The sequence below is a fragment of the Ruditapes philippinarum genome, unplaced genomic scaffold, assembly GCF_026571515.1.
Source record: "Ruditapes philippinarum isolate M1 unplaced genomic scaffold, ASM2657151v2 ctg3027_1_1_1_1, whole genome shotgun sequence".
Taxonomy (NCBI): Eukaryota; Metazoa; Mollusca; class Bivalvia; order Venerida; family Veneridae; genus Ruditapes; species Ruditapes philippinarum.
Genome location: NW_026867130.1, coordinates 2873 through 26279, shown reverse-complemented (window position 1 = coordinate 26279; position 23407 = coordinate 2873). Strand labels below are relative to the sequence as shown.

Genomic DNA, 23407 nt, shown 5'->3' with positions numbered 1-23407 from the left:
GTTTATTAAATGAATAAATTGAAGTTTTAAATTTATCACAAGTCTTAGTTTTTCGATTGCATCACATGAATTATCACAAGAATTAGGGTTTTAAAAGGAAATCAACAGCTGGAAGCTGATCAAGATAGCTATCCATAAGAGATATTGTCCATTATTACCCAAGTTCGAAACCCAAGGCTCGAGCTACCAATTGTGATCGACTGACGTCCGTGTCTCAATAGCGTAAAAATATGTTGAGCAAAATCTTGACGCCAATAGAATCCCCAAATAGTTTTAAAACAAGTCAGATGACTTGAACAAACCCTTGAAGTTACAATTACAGATATTGTGGATATTGTATGATTGAAACAAGTCTAAGTCATTCATTTGACATGTTCTTCAACGTTTCTAGAGTTCACTTTTACAACTATTGTGAAATCCTAGCGCTCTAACCTGACCCACGCGGGTCAAGTTACGAAACCACCATTTTACCCTTTATATGGAGAAAAGTTTTGTTCCTTTGACTGTCTAATATATTCATTTTGAGGGCATTTACAGAATAATGAATGAAAAATTCAAAACTAAGAAATGAAAATTTTGCCTGTGTCTCCCTTTAAGACTGACTTGTTTTAATCCTAGAATATCCACAATATCTGTTATGTTTATTCAAGTCACATGACTTGTTTAAAAACTATTCGGTGATTTTATTGGCGTCTAAATTTTGTTCATTATAAATAGATATATTTACGCTTAAAACCAAAAATATGTAGAATTTAAACAGAAATTCATGCAATGTCATTTTAGCGTGATTTGTGTTCATAAGATCATTTTGATAGTTTTGAAATTTTTTTTTTGCCTGAATATCCCTAACTTAGGGTTTTTGCCTCTTATTATTTCAACGCTAAACCTGTTGTTTAACACATATGTAAATAATCATGGAGCTTACTTTAAGAATGTATATAAAGAATAAAACAATATTAGAAATCTTCGACCATTCGGGAACTATTTTGCTTGAAAGTAAATGCGCCTGTCATTTGACAACATTTACGCAGTGATCTCCCCTGAATTTTTCGGCGTTAGTGTACACATAAAGGGAAGAAACCGCTTCAAAAAAGCGGACTACTTTCTGCATTTGCAATTAACAGCATCAGGGTCTGAAATTTCGCTACCATTATTTGTTTGGTCTGACGACCCAAACAAATATAAACTGTTTTCACGGTAAAAATGTTCAGGATAAAGGTAAACTTACTCTTTTTTTTACAAACCATTAATTTTATACAGTTTTCACTAATGCTTTTTTCTGTTTAATACAATCCTCCATTTGAATCTATCTGCAAGCCTCTGGCAGCAGCCGATGGATGACGCAAGCAAATCAACATTAGTTCTAAAAATAGACCATGTGATACGTCAAAAAGTTAAGTACGGAAGCAAATCAGGGCCATAGATCTTATTATTTGCAATAGTTAAATACAGACTGGACATAATCTGCATTGAATTTAAGTTGATGTTAAGACCATCTTATAAAATAGATGAACACATTTTTGTTATTAATCAATGTTTAATATTTGTGGTATTCAAAATAAGCCAAATTATGCATTAAAAATTGTTTATTCTGTTTTTTTTTCAGCTTACTCAAATTGCATATAGGTCAAGGCTACGATTATGGCCACCAACTCCCATGGCATCAGCTTATAAAATGGTGAAAGGTGAAGGAATTCTAGTATATAGAGCTGCAAAGCTAAATGGAGTTCCTCTTACTACTTTGAGAGACCGGGTTGATAATAGAATTTCAATTGATTGTGTAAAATCAGGACCCTGCCCTATGCTTTCTTTAGATGAAGAAGCTAAATTGTGTGAACACTTAAAAGACATTGCTTCAGTTGGATATGGTTTCACGAGGGCTGAAGTGGTCAATTTAGCCTCTGATTATGCTGTTTCCTTAGGCAAGAGGAAAGATGATCAGCCATTTAGTCTTAATTGGTTCTATAACTTCATAAAAAGGTGGCCAGAACTTAATGTTGTCCGTCCTTTAAGTCTGTCTGAGCAACGTGCTAAATGTGCCAGTGAAGAATCTGTAACTAAGAACTTTAATGAATTCGAAAGAATTTTACGTAAATATGATTTATTTGACAAACCACACCTTATCTATAATATTGATGAAAAGGGAATTAATATGAATATAAACCTCTATTGTTGTAAGTGAAAAAGATTGTAAGGCACAAGTTATCATGTCTGAGCGTGGTAAAACTGTAACTTTTTAAATAAGGGCTGGCAATGCAGCTGGAATGCAAATCCCTCCATTTTTAGCTCACCTGTCACAAAGTGACAGGGTGAGCTTTTGTGATCGCTTTTCGTCCGGCGTCCGTCCGTCGTCCGTCCGTAAACTTTTGCTTTAAATGACATCTCCTCATAAACCACTGAGCCAATTTCACCCAAACTTCACAGGTATGTTCCTTTGGTGGTCACCTTTAAAAATTGTTCAAAGAATTTAATTCCATGCAGAACTCTGGTTGCCATGGCAACCGAAAGAAAAATCTTTAAATATCTTCTTTTAAACAACCCTAAGAGCTAGAGCTTAGATATTTGGCATGAAACATCTTCTAATGAGTGTCTACCAAGTTTGTTCAAATAAAAGCCCTGGGGTCAAAATTGGCCCCGCCCCGGGGGGTCATTGATTTTCCCTATATGCATATAGTAAAAACTTAAAAAATCTTCTTTTAAAGAACCGTAAGAGCTAGAGCTTAGATATTTGGCATAAAACATCTTCTAGTAAATGTCTACCAAGTTTGTTCAAATAAAAGCCCTGGGGTCAAAATTGGCCCCGCCCAAGGGGGTCATTGATTTTCCCTATATGCATATAGTAAAAACTTAAAAAATCTTCTTTTAAAGAACTGTAAGAGCTAGAGCTTAGATATTTGGCATGAAACATCTTCTAGTGAATGTCTACCAAGTTTGTTCAAATAAAAGCCCTGGGGTCCAAATTGGCCACGCCCCAGGGGGTCATTGATTTTCCCTATATGCATAAAGTAAAAACTTAAAAATCTTCTTTTAAAGAACCCAAAGAGCTAGAGCTAAGATATTTGGCATGAAACATCTTCTAGTGAATGTCTACCAAGTTTGTTCAAATAAAAGCCCTGGGGTCAAAATTGGCCCCGCCCCGGGGATCATTGATTTTCCCTATATGCATATAGTAAAAACTTAAAAAATCTTCTTTTAAAGAATCATAAGAGCTAGAGCTTAGATATTTGGCATGGAACATCTTCTAGTGAATGTCTACCAAGTTTGTTCAAATAAAAGCCCTGGGGTCAAAATTGGCCCCGCCCCAGGGGGTCATTGATTTTCCTTATATGCATATAGGAAAAACTTATAAAATCTTCTTTTAAAGAACCCAAAGAGCTAGAGCTAAGATATTTAGCATGAGACATGTTCTAATGGGTGTCTACCAAGTATGTTCAAATAAAAGCCCTGGGGTCAAAACTGGCCCCGCCCCGGGGGTCATTGATTTTCCTTATATACATAGCAAAAACTTAAAAATCTTCTTTGAAAAAACCCAAATAACTAGAGTTTAGATATTAAGCATGAAACATCTTTAAGTAAATATCTACAAAGTTTGTTCAAATAAAAGCCCAGGGGTCAAAACTGGCCCTGCCCGAGGGGTGTCATTGTTTTTAACTATATGTGTATAGTAAAAACTTAAAAAATCTTCTTTTAAAAAACCCAATGAGCTAGAACTTAGATGTTTTGCATGAAACATCTTCTTATGGGTGTCTACCAAGTCTGTTCAAATAAACAAATAAAAGCCCTTGGGTAAAAATTGGGCCGCGGGGTGGGGGGGGGGGCTATATACAGGTGAGCGACCTCAGGGCCATCATGGCCCTCTTGTTTGTTTTCCCTGGTGTCAGAATGTTAGATGGTCACTTGGAAGGAAAAAGCCCTGGTGCTGATGGTATCATGACACCAAGTGGTTGGTCAAATAGTGCAGTCTTTAAAGAATATTTGCAAAACCATTTTATGAAGTTTTGCCAGAGATGATCAGATGACACAATTCTTATACTGTATAATGGTCATCGTAGTCACATATCAGTTGATCTTGTTGAATGGGCTAAACAGCAAAGTATTGTTCTATTTGTCTTGCCTCCACACACCTCTCATATCCTTCAGCCTATGGACATTGGATGTATTGGTCCCCTGCAACTGATATATGCTCAAGAATGTTCTAAATTTGCTAGAACACATCATAGAGTTGTAACACGTTATGATAACACGTCTGCTCACTTGTTTGCAAGGCGTACTCATATGCTCTAAGTCCTTAAAATTGACAAGCTTCTTTCAATAAGGCAGTCATTTATCCATTCAAAAACTCATCCTCTATGGTTGAACTTTTAAAAAGTAAAATCAAACCATCTGAACTGTACATAGTTGATGATGAAGTGACAGCATCAGGAGATCACAAAAAATCTGCAACAGCAGAAAATAACTTTTTTGATAAGAAAGTTGGTGATGTACATATAAAAATCATGAAGAAATAACGTAACAGCATTTACAGTATTATTGGTGGAAAAGCATTGGAATGTAAAACTAGAAAAAATGAAAAAATACATTGATGAAAGTAAAAGTAAAAAATTCAAATGATCCTAAAAAGAAAAAAGCTAAAACTGCTAAGAACAAAAAGAATTCAGCCACCAGCTTTAATCTTCAAATAAATGATAAACAAAAGCCAGGTCCATCCAAACAAAACAAACAAGACATTGAACTTTCTGAAAAATCTGACCTCTTTGATAGTGAAAATGAATCAGATATCTGATGAAGATAAGTGTTGCCAATGTCATCAATATTATGTAGACAAGCATTCCCATGGTGCAATAGAATTCACCCACTATAGGCACAGTTTGATAGTGCCACCGGTTCCCATTGGGTTCACCTTAAATATTGCTCTCCAGTCCGTGTTGTGAGAAAAAATACAGTATTCTACTGCAACTGTAGTTTATAGCATGTCAAACTTAACACAGCCTCGTTTTGAGTTTAATATCGTGTTATCGAGAATTCAAGACGCCATTTTGGAAATCCTTTCTTTTTTGACAGTTTGATTTATTGAAAATATTTTTTATTCCTTACTCCATTGATTGTTAACAAGTAAAAAAAAGTAAAAAGAATATATTTATGGATTAAAGGATGTATTTAGAATAAAGGTGAGTCTTTTTTCCGTTCGTTGTTTTTGCATATTATTGTTAGATTATCGAGAACCGAATATTTCAGGATACAATGAGGCTCAAATAGCACTTAATAATCATTCTAGCGAAAAATATAATTGTAAATGATTTGATATTAATTGTTAGATATGTACGCCGCTTTTCATTGAATGGCACGGCACGGAAGTGTCACATTTATGCACAGATATATAAACAAAAACATTTAGCTCCATGATTTATGGTTCATGATAAATGTCGTATGAGCACATCTACGGATGTTTCTAAATTCAAAATTTTGCCGTTTCATGTTTAAAATGTTAAATTCTTCTTAAGCCGGTGCTAAGGGGCGTGGACGGTAGTTTGCACTTTACAGTGCCGTCCATGAAAAGGCTCTAGCAACATTTTCATTTTGTCGTTTTGGGTGGCTTCCTTGAAACATTGGGTTTGCTATAAGAGCTTTAATTTTCAATGATTCTTGCAAAAGTCATTTAATAATTTGTATATTTAAAATTTATCCGGACTACTCCTCCTATACCACTAATGCAAGTTAAATGAAACTTTACATGATATAACAGTCGTACAAGTACTTGCGCATGTTACACGGGTTTATCAATTTAATGATGTTTGGCTGGGTTATGCCCCTTAGATAACAAAAACGCGTCTTGCCTATTAAAGATTTTTGTATTTCCTGCTACACAGTAGCTGCAACATGCAATTGGCAATCTCGACCATCTCTTGTCTTAACCCATTGCTTCATGAGCATTTTGTGAAAAATGGCTGTTTTCATTGAAAAGTCTCCCGTTACAAGTTCAAATTGCTATAATACTATAAAAACTGCTTCAACACTAATCAAACTTGGCACAAATGTTGACTGGACCATTGTCCTTGCAACAACATGCTCAGGCTTAAATTTTCTGTTACCATGGCAACGAGGGGACATCTCAAAATTGCCAAAAATCACTATTTTGCGTTGATTTTTTCCATCAAAATTGATTTCAAAGTGCTGCAACTTCTCAATGGATTGAGATAGAGTCAAATGCTTTTCAGCGTTGGTTACACGTTACCTTATGATCAATCTGGGGTCATTTACAGCCTCTCACAAGTCCAAAATTTTCTTGGCGATGAGGGGGACTCCGCCCCCCTTCAAACCCCCCCAAACAGAAGGGGGCACATCCCCCTTCTGGCAACCCCCTGATGTATCTTTTGGTTGGGGGGCCGCGCCGAAAAAAGGGTCACTTTTTTTAACAACATTTCTCAAACAAAAACAAGTGTTTGGGGCCTAAATAAGGCATTTTTTCATCATTTGAGACAACAAAAAGGGGGGGGGGTGAAAAAGGCGTTAAAAGGCGTGTATATGAAGTAATGGGTTAACATGGGCAAATTATTTTATTACTGAAAGCTTCGTTAATGAAGCTTACATGATGGCTCAGAGGTGAGCTCTCGTGATGACAGGATTGCTTGTTGTCGTTGTCCACAATTTCTTTGAGTATCTAGTAAACATCACCCTTATATAGTCATAATCATAACATTTTTCTTGAATTAATGAATTACTAGCAAGTATTTTACTTTAGCTCTGTTGCTCGGAAAATTGTAAAATAAATGAAATCATTATTGACTCAATTAAGTCAATTTTCTGGACAACCCAGTACTGGTGTCATAAAATATTAATTTCTCCCAGCTAAGCTCAAACCCAGAATAACTGAGTACAGTGCAGTCGTTTTAACATCAAGGCCATCATAGTAAGTACATGTGTTAATGATAAAAAAATAAGCTGATTCTAGTTACATAATTTTATTATCATAAAATATATAGAAAACAATATTTTATAAGCATTAAACTTTAATTATTAAACAAAGAAATATGATAACATATCCTCATTACTTAGTCCAGTACTTACAGATTATTATATGCTTTGCAATGAAAGTGAATTTATACTTGATAATTTTTACAGTGAAATTATATTTGATATTTTTATAGTGAAATTATATTTGATATTTTTCACTGTAGCCGGACTTTATGAATGAAAATAATATTTCATAATTGAATTACCAACAGGAAAAAGTTCCGTCATATGTAAACTTTGCTTCTTTTGGAGACAGGAACATAACTGAATACATTGTGTTATAAATCTAGCAATGTTCAAGAAATATAACAGAACTATATTTCAACATTTGTACGGTGAAATCTAGATGTGATGACGTCATGAAGAACTACATATGACGTTACGCGGCAAACGTGTAAAAATGACTTAAAATAAGTAAAGAAGCACGAAATTAATAGAAAATTTGTTTGTTTTGCATGTAAGATTGAAATATATTTCACTCGTGAGCACAAGCTATCATATTTTCACTCGTGGCTACAACACTCGTGTAAATATTGCATAGTAATTATAACAAAAATATAATAACACAATATTTCTCTGTTGAAATAATATGTAACAGTTACATTATATAAAGAAGAATGACACAATAAATTTATCTTACAACTACAGTTATCTCGTAGAAATGAAAGTGATAAGACTTGGCTACCAGTACAGAGCCACTAGTCACCCTTGCCCCGCTCTGCAGTCTGCCCAAGGCTCTATTGGGGGATAATTTAACATTTTTTTGTTTTGGGGGTTTTGCTTTCGCACCAAAAACTGGGGTTTGTAAATTGGCCATTTTTCCCAAAACTTTAATTGGGGGATGAAAGGCAAAAAAGGCCCCCCCAGCATTTTTCCAAAACATAAAAAATTTAAAAATATATATTTATAATATTTTTAAAGATATATATAAAGGATGAATTGATACTTTTATTTGCCCCCCCCGGAAAGCAATTACATTTTTAAAACAATAGGCCACCCCCAAAAAAGGTGACACTATAAAAAAAGCAAAAAAAAAGAAAGGCCCCCAAAATTTTTTTGGGGTCTCAGAATTTTAAAAAAAGGGGGAAAGTTGTGAGATTAAAAACAATTGTTTTTGAAATTTGCCACCAATGTTTCCATTTTTTAATTGTAGTAGTTGGCTATAAAAGAGAGCGAATTGCAAACCACTGATAATTCATCCAATTAATTTGAACTTGAACAATTTTTGAAAAAAAATGAGTTTGCCTTACGGGAAATTTGAACTCCAGGACCCTATCGCTTCCTAACGAGCGCGCCACCCCTAATCGACACGGCGATTTATATGTTAAACGGTCGAAGAAAAACCATATGTATTCAATGTTATGGTTTTAAACAAACGAACGCAACTGTTGTATAACACTTGTTGTAAATAATTATGGCGCTTACTAATCAAACCTTATCTAAAAGAATAAAACAATATTAGAAATGCTTCGACCAATTCGGGAATTTAATTTGCTAAAATAAATCCGCCTTCATTGACCCATATTTAAGCCAATGATCCCCAAATTTTTTCGGGACCTAAGTGTTAATATAAAGGGAAAGAACCGCTTCAAAAAAGCCGGACTACCTACTTTCGGCACTTGCAATTAACAGCATTAGAGGCTGAAATTTCGCTGCCATTATTTGTTTGGTCTGACGACCCAAACAAATAAAAACAACAACATGGGAATATAAAAGAATATAAACACAAATCTTAGCAAAACGAAAGTAAAAATGTAACTTACACTTTAATTCATGTAGTTTTATAATTGATTGAATAAATAATAGTCAAATGTATGTTAAGTAGATACCATTACCTAAGCGAAACGAAATGTAAGATAAAGTATTTACGAAACTACAAGAATGAGATTATGCTTATTGAGAAATAAAAAATAAGACCACCAACGTTCTGTAAACTAGCTGGATAGCATCCTTACATGAAGTATACGTAGTCCATGGTGCGACTCGAACCCACAGCGATTAGAGACAAATGACACATAGTTTCATTTATAAATAACAACAACTCAATATTTACATGTTGAAAAGTCCATTCATGAAATTAGAAGGTTAATATTTTATTATTCTTGAAACATAAATTTTTACTTAAGAATCTGGTAACAAAGTGATCCCTCGGAAGCATTAATCACAACAAAATTACCAGAGAAATGCAGACTCGGTTTGATTGAGTCTGTACATGAGGGATAATGAATAAGTGCAACATCCCTCACGCCCCCTAGCACCGGCTTGAGCGGTACTCCATTCTCAACACTTAATAGTGTTGGCATCAATGATCCCGAAGGACCAGAAAAATATAACAACACTGAAGTGAAGTACGGAATACTCATAACTTAAAGATTTGTAGTTTTTATTTAAACAAAAGCTGTCAGTAAAAAAAGTGACTGATGCCCCAAAAAGGAAGCTTTGACATAAAATCCGAAAAATATATGCCAAAATACCGGATATATACCACCGACCGCCTTTGATAAAAACCATTCCCAACATTAAATTTAAATTCTATTGGAAGTGCAGGAGGAATAGTGTAAACAAATTCTACTTAACAAATCTCATTATCAAGGGCCCATAAATGTGGGCAAAAATATGCACAAATCTTGGCACAATGGACACAATTTCATAAATATTTGCTGAAATTTCACAAGTGGTTTTGGACAAAGTTAATTTAATTCAAGCGGAATATAGAGATACTATGCACAACTAGAGATAGAGATGAACAATCCTGTGAAGTTTCACTGAAATTCCCCAGCAGTTTTGGAGATGAAGCACGGACAAGATTATCGGACGGACGTACAGTGCGAATCCTAGATGCCGCCCTATCCATGGGTATATATATAGAGAGATGTTTTTCCCCATAAAATTATATTATCATCTAAATAGTTATTGCAACTGTTTTCTAGCTATTTTTGAATGTGGAGAGAACAAAACAATAATGATATTGTGATGTCATTATTTGAGTGAAACTGGCTATCAAGTAATTTACACAAACAATTACAAAAGGGAGTCATAGCAAAATTAAAATTTCTCCGCCACTCGGCTTTAACTTTTCAATTTTGACACTTTGGGCATTCTCTAAGGATTCCGTTTTTCTCAAATTTACTAGTATGAGAGAAATTCATCCATAAAAAATCAAGCTGTTATAATTCAATAATGTTTTGAGTTATTGTACGAACAAAAAGAAATAAAGTATTCATATTATAAAATGGAGAGTTGACATTCTTGTCGACTGCATAATCATTAACTCGTTTCAAATTAATATCTCTAAAGTTTTGATGAATTAAGCAAAAGAGAAACAGTACAACAATGAAACATGAAATAGATATAACAAAATGGTAATTCATGAAAAATTTCAAAGTACTCAATAAAAAACAAATGGTAAATTATCATTGACATCTATGTACCGACTTAGTTTCTTGTTGATACCTATTGTAGTTTCACAGTAATGTCCCAGACAAAGTTCAAAGTGAAAACAGAACAAAGGGCAATGACTAAAGAATTAGGCAAGGTAACGTCACGGTTCTTTTTCAGTGAGGTCTATCTACATACAAATTGTTATGTTGATACCTCCTGTTGTTTCAGAGTTAGGTCCCGGACAGGAAAAGCGGATGAACGGACAGACAAAGCGGCGGCTATATCCTCACCCTCCGGGGAGCATAAACAATTATGGGTAGACTTACCATTAGTGCACTCTTTCTTATTTAATTGTATTAACCAATGAGGTTTTAAAAAATATTTAATACAGTTATTTTAAAAATTTAAAAATTTAAATATTTAGAAAAAAAAATATAAATTTTCATAAATCTGGAGACATGCTGCTTGAAAAGCATGCTATTTGTATCATATATATTCATTACAAATATTATGTACACTTTTAAATAAATGTGCAATTTGATGTTCAGTGAATGCTTTTGTTCTGAAGTGCATTATTCTATTGTCATTGAAATTGTCTATTGTCATTGCCAAGGTTGTTATCATATTTACCTCCAAAGTGTACAATATTCTATAGTAGTCCTTATCTACGAGGCATGCAGCTTTAAAATGATATCATTCTCAATAATGATTATTTACAAATAAGATAAAACATACACTACCTTACGCGTATATGGCATGTTAAACGTTGCAATATTCAATAAATTAAATTTTTGGTCTATATCCAATATTTATATTGTATAACTCTAATTTCATATTCTATACCATAATATTTATTCTATCCTACTAAAAATATTTGTTCATCAAAAATATTTGTGTGCGATTATTTTCTATAAATTGTATAATTTAAAATATTTATTGGATACAGTACCAAGGGGAGGAATCACGCCGTTCGTTACCCAAACAAACAAGATGGCGGATGCAGCCAAAAAGTAGGTTTTTCCCTTTTTTCTCTGCAATTCGTGATGTTCTTGTGTAAAAGTACATATAACAACCTTCTCCACAATTTTCCTGGCACACAGAAATTTATTTCATGAAGTTTCGCCCCGCACTTATTCTGAAATGCGCGTCACCAGATTCGAAGCGAGAGAATTTTCCACTGGTTTGATCGTGGTAACGTACGGCTTTTTCTCTAAAATTCACTGTTCTGTTTACATATGTGTATATTAACTGAGATCACTGACATTAAAAAGTTGTAATATGTCTGCATCTAAGCATTCATGCCCATTCTGGCTAGTATAACCGCTGAAAATATTAAAATCGGGGCATTTTCCGGAAATGATAACGTATGGCGCACAAAATATCAATGATAACGTACGGCGCATTTTTGTCTTCTTAATTGATTTTCTATATAAGAGAAAAGTTATGTTACCAGTTAGGATGCGTAGAACCAAATAAAGAAACTGAATATTATTTATTGTTTGCATAATATCTGTCATGTGTTTTTGTATTGGATAGAAATATCCGATCCGAGGGCTCTTTTGCATTGGGTTGTAATGAGTCTTGCTAACGTAAGCCCTTTTGCAGGTGCCAGTGGGATGGATATTAAAATCCGATAGGTAATCACGAGTGATATGTTTCTTGCATATCATACTCGAGTATAGAGCAACTTTTCCACCTTTGGTGATCTTAAAGTTTCGTCAAAAAGTGAAACTGATCACAAATTTCAAATATCTATGTATATGTTAGTGCTCATCCGTACTGTTCTATAGAAATTATAGATTTTGACGGGAGCGATAGCGACAGAAAGATGTTTTAATTTCTGTAGAACAGCTACGGATGAATACTAACATACTAAGCGTCAAGCATTTTTGGCACTTTATTACGTCACTACAGTTGAGTTCACACTAAAGGTTACACAAAGTGCACTAGGAGTGCACTAGATGTGCACTACTAGTGCACTTCAAAGTGCACTAGTAGTGCACTTCATAAGTGCACTTTGTAGTGCACCAGACCTATTATATGTATAAAGCAGTTACCTTTTATTTCAATGACTTTTACAAAAAGATAGATAAATATTGATATCTGTATAATAGTTTTTCATAATAAATTTGAAGTTGTGAATATTGGATTTTGTAAAATATGGCGTAAAATATTAGAACAATAATTTTTCAAAGTCATTAATTTTACTGATTTTAAAACTTAATTGTTAAAATAAGTAAATATATTATAAATAATTATAACTTTAATGTCGATAAGTGCATAAATAAACAAAATTAATTGGCATTTAATATGATTCTATTTTATTATAATCTGGTAATGAAATATGAAACACTGCATGAAATGCAATCAAGTTTTTTTTTTTTTTTGGGGGGGGGGGGGTTGGGGGGGGGGGGGGGGTGCAAATTATACCAATTATTGCAATTTTTAATCCGTTTATAATCTCTCTTACCTTTCTCAAACTGGACTTTACCTAAGATTTATAAGTTATACCAATTTATCAATTTTATCTCATTTATAATCTCTCTTACCTTCTCAAACTGAGATTTACCTAAGATTTATAGAAATGATATATGTTTATGTTATTTTAAAAAATAAATATTTATATAATTTAATGGTGGTATATTAAGTATTGATATTTTGTGGATTAAGTATTGATATGTTGATATGTACCTGTGGGACACTAGTATAACTTTAACTGACATGGATATCACAAAATATATCTTATATTTTAGCTCCATATGGATATTTAACAAAAAAAGATTAGAAAATCTTTTAAATTCCATTTTTTGAGACGAACACCAATCTTTTTTTCTTTTTTTTCATGCATTGTAACATAATTTTATGCAATATGATGATGTGTACCTGTGGGGACACTAGTAATACTTTACTGACATGGATATCACAAATATATCTTATATTTAGCTCCATATGGATATTAACAAAAAGATTAGAAAACAATCTTTCAATTCCATTTTTTGAGACGACACCAATTTTTTTTTCTTTTTTTCATGCATTGTAAAACATAATTATGCAAATATGATTATTTTTATGAGTTTATTATAAATACAAAAATATTTCAGTTTTTTTTTTCTTTATTGTACTACTTGTAATGAAATTTATTTGCACCAACATCCAGAGAATACAGAATTACATTGCCGTACTTATATTTATCATCTGCCATTTTTTTTATTTACCCTGAGGGTGCTCTTATCAGCAGGGCAACTACATTAAAAACACCAATACACAGCATGACTTTTGACACTTCAATCTTCTGTAACTGTTTTCTGCTCATGTATGGTTACAATGTATTAGTATTTTATTAAAAAAAAAAACAAAAAACAGATCTGCATTAAAGTGAAAGGAAGTTTGCAAAAGTTTTATAATCATGTATTTAAAAATTTTCTTTGAAATATATTATTTTTTAAAATGTGTTAATTAAAAAGCTGACAAGGTAAATTTGTCAAATCTATGAGTAGAAAAAATAACAATTTCCCAGTTCAGAAACTAAAAGATGATTTTAATGCAAAATTGCAAGAAATGTGGATAAATATTTGATATGAGTTCTTCTCAGAATAGTTAACACTGATATTGATTTTAAAACCAGTTTTTTTTATAAATTAGAAAAATTCCAACTTCAAAGACAATAATGACAATAATATCTAACATGCGTTTATGCCATTATTATTATGTTTTTACATTTGATTATACAAAAATTATAGTCATTTATACTTAGATGTCTTACATGTATTTTGGAGAAAAAAACAGGAAATTTTAAATACAATGTTAAATATTGCATACAATCTGCATTTTTTGTTATTTACCCTGAGGCCCTTTATCAGCAGGGGACTAGTATAGTTAATACCATATACACAGCATGACTTGAGACTAGCCAGCCCGCATAAGCTCCAATCTGGTTTAGAGCGCGAGACTTGTAATCTCGACATTGTTGGGAGTTCGATTCCCGGGCTGGCCCAACTAAAATTACTAATCAGTCTTTCGATGAGAACTTTAAAATCGAGTTGTCCCGTGGGGTATGGGTGCTTAAAACACTTGCGCACGCTAACAGAACCAGGAGAAGCTTCTGGAATTGGGGCATTCTTTCTGTGTATTTGTAAATTGCACTACCCTCCAAAAAATCTAAAATGACTAATACTCTTCTGGGGGACTCGCCCATATGGGCAACCGGTGGCGAGTATAAATAAACGCAAATATACACACACAGACTTGAGACTGTCCTCTTGTATAAAAGCATTCCCTTTATACATTAAATTTTTAATATAGAAATCTTAAATAAAGTTATCAATTTTATTTATTTTATGCACAGATATATAAACTTATATTTAGCTCCATGATTTCTTTGAAAAATTTTAATTATTTATATCTTTAAAAAGTATGCAAGCATTTCATGGTTGAAAAACATAATATCACAGTATATGGATTGTTTTAAAATCAATGAATTAATATTCTCTTTCAATCTTTAACATCTAGGAATTGCCTCTTAAGTTATATATTATTATGCAGAGTGGCAAGAATTGTGGATAAATATAGAAAATTCCGCTTTAGAGACAATAATATCTAATATGCGGTGTACGGACATAATCCCCTTCGGACAAAATCCCCTTCATGTATTTTTGTATATCTGGACATAATCCCCTCCATGGGTGGACATAATCCCCTTCATGAGTGAAATTTTGAAGTGGACAAAATCCCCTTCATAAAATTGCTACCTAGGATAAAATCCCCCTCAGATGAAGGGGATTTTGTCCGGGTATGCGAAGGGGTCATTTGTCCGAAGGGGATTATGTCTGACATTCCTAATATGCATTTATGCCATTGTGATTCTTTTTGTATATTTGATTATACAAAAAATATGGTCATTTATCTATATGACTAACTAGCCTGAGTGCCAAGGCATCCCAGGCTTATGTCTAACATGCATTTTGAGAAAACCGCGGAATTTCAATGCATACTTATAATCTGCAAAATTGACTGTACTTTGTTGTTTACCCTGAGGCCCTCTTATCAGCAGGAGATTGGTATAATGAAAACAGTCCCTCTCAGAAAATACCAATACACAGCATGACTTGAGATTTTCCTCTTCAATAAAAGTATCCCCTTTATACATTAAATTTTTAATATTGAAATCATGAAAAAAGTTATCAAATTTATTTATTTTATGGATAATATTTTAATCATTTATATGCAAGCATTACACAGTTGAATACTAAATTATCACAGTATATTGATTGTTTTAAAATCAATGTATACATACTCTTTCAATATTGAACATGAGGAATTGTCTCTAAGTTATATATTATAGAAATAATATTTTAGCTTAAATATAAAACCTTTCCCGATTTGTTTTGAGCTTATGAAACTAAAGTTTATGTTGTTACAAACTAAATTAATTGGGCCAGAATTATCACATTTATTTTCTTATTTGTACATTAGACAAATTGAAAAATCGGTTATGGCCATTTAAAATAGCTTTAAAAACACTTAAGCAATTATCCATTACCGAAGCATATTTAAATTTAACCATCTTATTAATTCTATAAATTGATTTTAAGGGTATTATTTTACACTTAGGCCTACAGTTAAATACTGGTAATAAAAATATGATTACAATAAATAAATTTCTTTTTTTTTAATTTAAAGCACCCTAAAATGTTAAAATTTACTTCTTTATATTCATGAAATATACCATAATTATGATTCCCAAAGTTTTTTTTTTCTTACAGCAGCTTAACAACCAGATTCCCCTGTCACTTGATATACAATCATCCAATAAACCAACTAGGTGTCACCTTCTTGGCCAGCCTGGTCATATGGTCTAGTGCACTAGAAGTGCACACGGTGTGCACTTCTAGTTCAGCTCTAGTGCACTAGAAGTGCACAAGGGTGGGAAGTTTAGTGTGAACTCAACTGTATGCTGTTCTATGAATTATTATGAAAATGAGAAAACGACTATGAACGGAATTCGATTAAGTATCGTCTTTTGTTCATCATTGAAAATTAACGAACATATTTTTTTTCAAGAAATACAGCGCTTTTATTGGGTGAGAAATAAATTTGGGCACTACATAAACTTCTTTTTTTCATAGTGCTTCATAGAAATGTGTACGTAAAATAGACAAGTATAGTGACGAAAGAACACGGGGGGGAATCACGTGACTTTGTATAGTAATACCCACGAGAAAATGGCGACTGCTGAGCCCCGGTAAGTACCTTATTATGTTAAATTAAGGTGACAAACGTTTCTGAAATCAAAAAAAAACCTAGCGTATCATATGCGCGTTAATTTTCTTCAAATGACAATACAAAGTGCATTATCCTACGTTTTGTGGTTTTTGAGAACATTGTTTGAATTGTGTGAAAATTGCACATTCAGCGATAGTAATTTGCACGAAGCGATATAATTTGGTACCAAAATAAATGAAAATAAGCTTTCTTTTTGCAATTAAGACACCAAATCAATCATTTTATTGACATCTGTTCTTGTAGAATTCCATATAAAATTTTGTTCGAAGGTCTGTAGCCTACAAATGCTCTTTGCAAATGTTTAGTAAGTAAAACGAACAATTTCTGGATAGTAAGTTACACGAAAACAAAATAGTAAGTTTCACGCACAGTTTCCAATAGCTTACTTAAATGTGACGAAACTATTTTATAATTCTTTTGGTTTGAAATTTGCAAGTGTGTTCCGTCTACGGTGACAGAGAAACAAATCGAGAGAGTATTTTAATAATAATTCATATTATTTCATAATACATGTATTCATATTCATATAATTTCATAAAAGATTACTTAACTTAAAATAACTAAATGAGACATTGACATTGATACTCAACAATGTACGTTACACTTGGCCCTTTTTCACGTTAGACTGGACCCATATCCGTTATCTTTAGAACTAGATTTATAAAGAAATAACTGTGCAGAAGGAAATATTACAACACCATCATTTATTTTTCAGTATCTGCAATTTGGACCAAAAACGCAAATGAGAAGACATTCGCCATTTCACATTGATATTTAATGCCATCATAGAACTGGTATACAAAGTTTTTATTAAATTTATTCTTTTATACACTTGCAGATTTTATAAATAAACTCAAGAAGTTTTGTTAAAACGTTATGTATTACTATACGCTTATTATTTTACCATGTGCAAATGTGTTGTATCGTAAACTCTTACTTTTTGTTTGTGATAGAGTAAGTAAATAAGATATTCAGTGCGTCCATGGCCGAGTGTTTTAAGTCCCTGATTTTTATACACATGCTTCTCACCGCTATGGATTCTAGTCCGACCAGAGTCCTTGAATTCTTTCATCAAACTAGCTAACAAAACGTCGGTGCTTTAACTCAGGTGTCCCGACATTGACGGTGTGATTAGAAACCCAGCATCTAAGATTGTTTTATGTAAATATTTTTTTTACTCCACTTGCCTTCATATCTTTGACCGTTTGATTTCAAATATTCGTTTTTCTTTGAATGTCCATTATGCCTCTTAAATGCTATCATTTTTATTTTAAAAAAAACTGTTTATTTTTGGTATCTTGTTACAGTTTCCGAAAACATACTCATTTGCTAGATACTCAAACTATCTTTTACATCTTTGGTTCTGTTGGAAAATGGTATACCTTTAGTGAATAAGTATTTCGTATGGAAGTCAAAATACTACTTTGTTTACATTTTGCTACCTTAGCGACACATCACTTAATATAATGTTCAGTGCTACCTTTTTCAGTTGTAATAAAATACTATCATACGTTTTATCCATTATTTAAACATTATCAAACACATGTTTGACATTTCTAAAGAATTTAAACAATATGGATTTCTGAGGAACAATGTGCCCATAATCATAACTTGTATCACTGTATCATTGTTGTTTGTTGTTGTTGTTGTTGTTGTTTTTTGTTTTTAGCTCGACTATTCGATAAGAATAAGTAGAGCTATTGCATTCACCCGAGCGTCGGCGTCGGCGTCGGCGTAACCACTTATGTTAAAGTTTTTGTAATAGTTCAAATATTTTCAAAGTCCATAGACATATGGCTTTGAAACTTTGCACACTTGTTCACCATCATGACCCCAACCTGTTGACAGGAGGAGGTAACTCTATCAAGCATTTTGACAGAATTATGCCCCTTTTTCGACTTAGAATTTACGTAAAGTTTTTGTAATAGTTCAAATATTTTCAAAGTCCATTGACATATGGCTTTGAAACTTTACACACTTGTTCACCATCATGACCCCAACCTGTAGACAGGAGGAGGTAACTCTATCAAGCATTTTGACAGAATTATGCCCCTTTTTCGACTTAGAATTTACTTTAAAGTTTTTGTAATAGTTCAAATATTTTCAAAGTCCATTGATATATGGCTTTGAAACTTTGCACACTTGTTCACCATCATGACCCCAACCTGTAAACAGGAGGAGGTAACTGTATCAGGCATTTTTTTTTACTATCAAGCACGAAGAATAGTCGAGCGTTGCTGTCCTACCGACAGCTCTTGTTTTGTAAGAAGTTATTTTGTTCTTGCGAATTCTTCAATATATTTTCATAAATTAATTAACATAGTGACTAAATGTAACAAATACCGCCATATAAAAACATCGATCAGCATTCAGTTAATAAACATCACCATACCAATTAACAAGCAATTATATTTGTTCATTACAGTAAAATGAGGGCCAAGACACACCTGAAACTGCAGAGGTCAAAGAACTACTATCGCCATAGAAAAATAACACTGAGCCGTGTAATATCAAATCCCATCAAAAGCTCATTTGATATATTATAATAGCAACCAATTAAGCATTCGTCCTATAGACAAAAATGTGAAATATTTGATCTTGCATAATTGAAATAAGCATTTTCTATCTCTTAACATATGAACTTTAACTTTCTTTTAATGTATATGTATGCTAATGGAATCTGTGCGTGAAACTTACTATTTTGTTTTCGTGTAACTTACTATCCAGAAATTGTTCGTTTTACTTACTATACATTTGCAAAGAACATTTGTAGGCTACAGACCTTCGAAAATATATTTTACATGAACTTCTACGATAACAGATGTCAATAAAATGATTGATTTTGTGTCTTAAGTGCAGAAAGTAAGTTTATTTTCATTTATTTTGGTACCAAATTATATCGCTTCGTGCGAATTACTATCGCTGAATGTGCAATTTTCACACAATTCAAACAATGTTCTCAAAAACCACAAAACGTAGGATAATGCACTTTGTATTGTCATTTGAAGAAAATTAACGCGCATATGATACGCTAGGTTTTGTTTTGATTTAAGAAACGTTTGTCACCTTAATTTAACATAATAAGGTACTTACCGGGGCTCAGCAGTCGCCATTTTCTCGTGGGTATTACTATACAAAGTCACGTGATTCCCCCCCGTGAAGAAAGTAAATATTAATGAAGCCAAATAAAGCTTGACACTAAGTATGTTAGTATTCATCCGTAGCTGTTCTACGGAAATAAGAAACATTCTCCGGCTGCTATCGCTACTGTCAAAGTTTCTAAATTCTGTAGAAAAACACAGATGAACACTGATTACTACGCTACTATGATAATAACGTTTACGAAGTATATGTTACTAACACATACTTCGTAAACACTATTATCATAGTAGCGTAGTAACTTGTACAGCTGTTCTTTCATAAAGATAATGACGTCATCTGAGCGCATTCATGAGCGGTCTAGCTTTAATGATTTCAGACGGGTTCTCGGACATGGATAAAACTTCGAAATCCAAATCCGATTTGAAACTTTATCATGGTCGGTAAAATGTTTACCGCAAATGTCAATGACACTCTTTTATTGCTGATACCTGCAATACTATTTTGTAAGAGATTGATTGTTTTTGTTGGGGCGTTTGCGAGAAAAAAGCCAAAATATGATAGGCCAATTCATGAATTGGATGTAATTGTTTTAATCAAATCATTTAAAAAAAAACTGTAAGGATATATCGTGCAAATATATCTGACGTCATAGTGGCACAACGTAATGCTAAATAGAAAACGTTTCGTCAAATAAACTGGAAATTTCTTATTTAATAAATTTATTGAACTTTTTCGCAAAACATTATTTTCTAACTAATTCAATAAATTCAATATAGAACCTATACTCATTCATTATTCTCTTTTATGTATTATTTTTTTAATGAGCGACCAGATTGTATAAACACAGGCTCATCTCCTCTTCGCAATCACTTTTTGTTTTGTTTATGTTTGACGTGGTTCAAATACTAAGATTTTCTTATCAGTAATTTGTTAAAGTAATTTTGGAAAAGAAAATATATCAAGTCTTCCGTACCATTTCAACATTTTTGCTCTGGTGAATGCATTTCTTCTTTCTGATAAGGGGATAAGACCATAATTATCGCACAGCACTGGCGAAATGTGAAGACAACAATACACGAATGTTTCCTGAAAGTGGAGGCTTTTCTTTCCATTCTGCATTTTAAACAAAAATATTCTCAAACTATAAACGTGTGTTTTACTTTGTATATTTACAACGAATATCTATTATGCCACCAGCTAGAAAGATTATACCCGATGGTGCAGCATTGTTCAAAAATTTATTTCTGAAATGACAAACTTTTTTTTCAAATATCTATCATTTCCTACATACAAATAATTTATTATCAGCTGACTGTATGGGATATACAGTATCAGTATCGGACCCACACACCAAGGCCAACATCAGTAAGCTCGAGAACTGCCAACGAAGAGCAGCCAGGTTCTGCACAGGTGATTATCGTTACACCAGCAGCGGTTACTGCAATGATGGAAGCTCTAAGCTGGGACACTCTAGAAGCCCGCCGTCAGCAAACCAAAGCAGTGATGATGTACAGAGTCCATCACATACTGATCCCTGCTGGAGAACACACCCGAGGCCATGCATACAGGTACCTACAACCCTTTACCAGTGTCAACTCATACAAGTTTTCGTTCTTTCCTTCTGGGATCCGACTTTGGAACAGCCTACCAGAAGTCGTGATGACAGCCCCGTCCCTGAAGGTCTTCAAGACGAGGATGGGTGCGCTGCACGAGTAACTCTGGACCATGGTGTTTTTAACCTGTTTTTAGCTGCACTTGATGTTCCCTTCACTCATGTAAATAGTCACAATTGTGCGACGATGCTCCAGAGGGGCCCAGCACATTACCCGGAAGAAGACGAAGAAGACTGGAAATCCACCAAGTAGAAAAATACGCCGTACGTTATCATTGGTATTTTATACGCCATACGTTATCATTTCCGGAAAATGCCCGATATTAATATTTACATCAGTAAATCTAGCCAAAATGGGCATGAATGATTACTTGACAACATATTACAACTTTTTAAAGTCAGTGGTTTCAGTTAATATACACATAAGTAAAGAAACAGCGAATTTGAGTGAAGAAGCCGTACGTTACCACGATCAAACCGGTGGAAAATTCTCTCGCTTCGAATCTGGTGACGCGCATTTCAGAAGAAGTACGGGACGAAACACCATGAAATAAATTTCTGTGTGCCAGGAAAATTGTGTAGAAGGTTGTTATATGTACTTTTACACAAGAACATCATGAATTTAAGAGAAAAAAGGGAAAAACCTACTTTTTGGCTGCATCCGCCATCTTGTTTGTTTGGGTAACGAACGGCGTGATTCCTCCCCTTGAGTACTGAAAAATACTTATTCGATAATTTGAATCATGGAATAGAACACTTAGCATATTAAGTCCCGCCTATAAAGTTAGCACGAAATTCTATAAAGCGTTATCATCCTGATAGACTATAGTATGTTTAGTTGAAATGATCAGTGTCCCTGTGAATGTCACCTGCAAATAGAGCATATGCTTAATCCTGCTTATGAATAATTATATGTCTAAAAATGAAAAAAGTCTTCAGGACATACGAGGGATGATATAAATCGGACTGGGGCGGTCAATTGAAACATTTTCAAACTATCACTAATTGTTATATATCACAATTAATCGGAAAACTATACCACATCTAATTTGATAACGCAAATAGATTGTACGTAACAGCGAATTAAAAAACCGTGACAACGCAAACCCGGCGCAGTGCATAAATTTGCGCTGATAATAGGCGCTTTATGAAGCGCATATTTTAATTATGACACAATTAGATTTCAAAATACGCGAAAACGTCATGAGCCATATTTGACGTTGTCAGAAAAATGACTTCGTTTAAACCACATTTATCCCGGCGCAGTGCATAAATTTGCGCTGATAATAGGCGCTTTATGAAGCGCATATTTTACAGTATTACACAATACGCCGAAACGTCACGAGCCATATTTGACGTTGTCAGAAAAATGACTTCATTTAAACCACATTTATCTTTGCAATCACAATTCATATGTTTCTTGTAAAAGAAAAACGCGTTAAAATTATGCCGTCGGAACGTCACGAAATTCGATCAATAAGAAATTGTTTCAATAGTAAGTCGAGTAACTGTCTTAAACATAAAAAGGGATAATGAAAAAAGGACAAGGTTACGGTAGCCACTGCACAGTTTTTGATTGAAATAAATGATTAAGAAAGGGTGATTGAGTAATTGAAAAAAGAAAAACAGAAAGAAGACATTTTTTAAGGACGTTTGTGACGTCAATCGCCGAGAGAGACGTTGCAAAGTGGCAGGCGATTGACTGCGGACATTATAAACGATGTTCAACAGTAGCTACGGGACTGTGCAATCAACTCTAAGTAACTTAAAATGATAAATATACATTTGTATATGCAATTATTATCCCACTGGCCATAACTTTTGCAGAAGCGGTTGGTTCATCTCAGTGGCGATGGAGATTTCGTCGCAGAAGTGGTGGATAAAATATGGCCGTTTGCTTTTGTCGGTAAGTTTATAACTGAATTTTACTTTATGTTTTAATGTTTTACCGGAAACACCTAGTGAGACTGGAGCCCACACATGTACGTTTGTACGCAAATATTTAAAAGATATTGGTTG

General features: G+C 33.5%; 1 protein-coding gene and 1 long non-coding RNA gene across 2 annotated transcripts; both read left to right on the top strand.

The window, feature by feature from the left end:
- The first annotated feature begins 1203 nt into the window (after positions 1 to 1203).
- LOC132734935 (uncharacterized) lies at positions 1204 to 2182 on the top strand. The gene is made up of 2 exons (XM_060721821.1): positions 1204 to 1218; positions 1607 to 2182. Exons 1-2 carry the CDS (start codon positions 1204 to 1206, stop codon positions 2180 to 2182), a joined length of 591 nt encoding a protein of 196 aa, XP_060577804.1.
- A 14380-nt stretch (positions 2183 to 16562) lies between these two features.
- On the top strand, positions 16563 to 19830 carry LOC132734938 (uncharacterized). The gene is made up of 3 exons (XR_009626387.1): positions 16563 to 16633; positions 17390 to 17468; positions 19100 to 19830. It is a non-coding gene; the product is annotated as an uncharacterized LOC132734938 (long non-coding RNA).
- The last annotated feature ends 3577 nt before the right edge of the window (positions 19831 to 23407 follow it).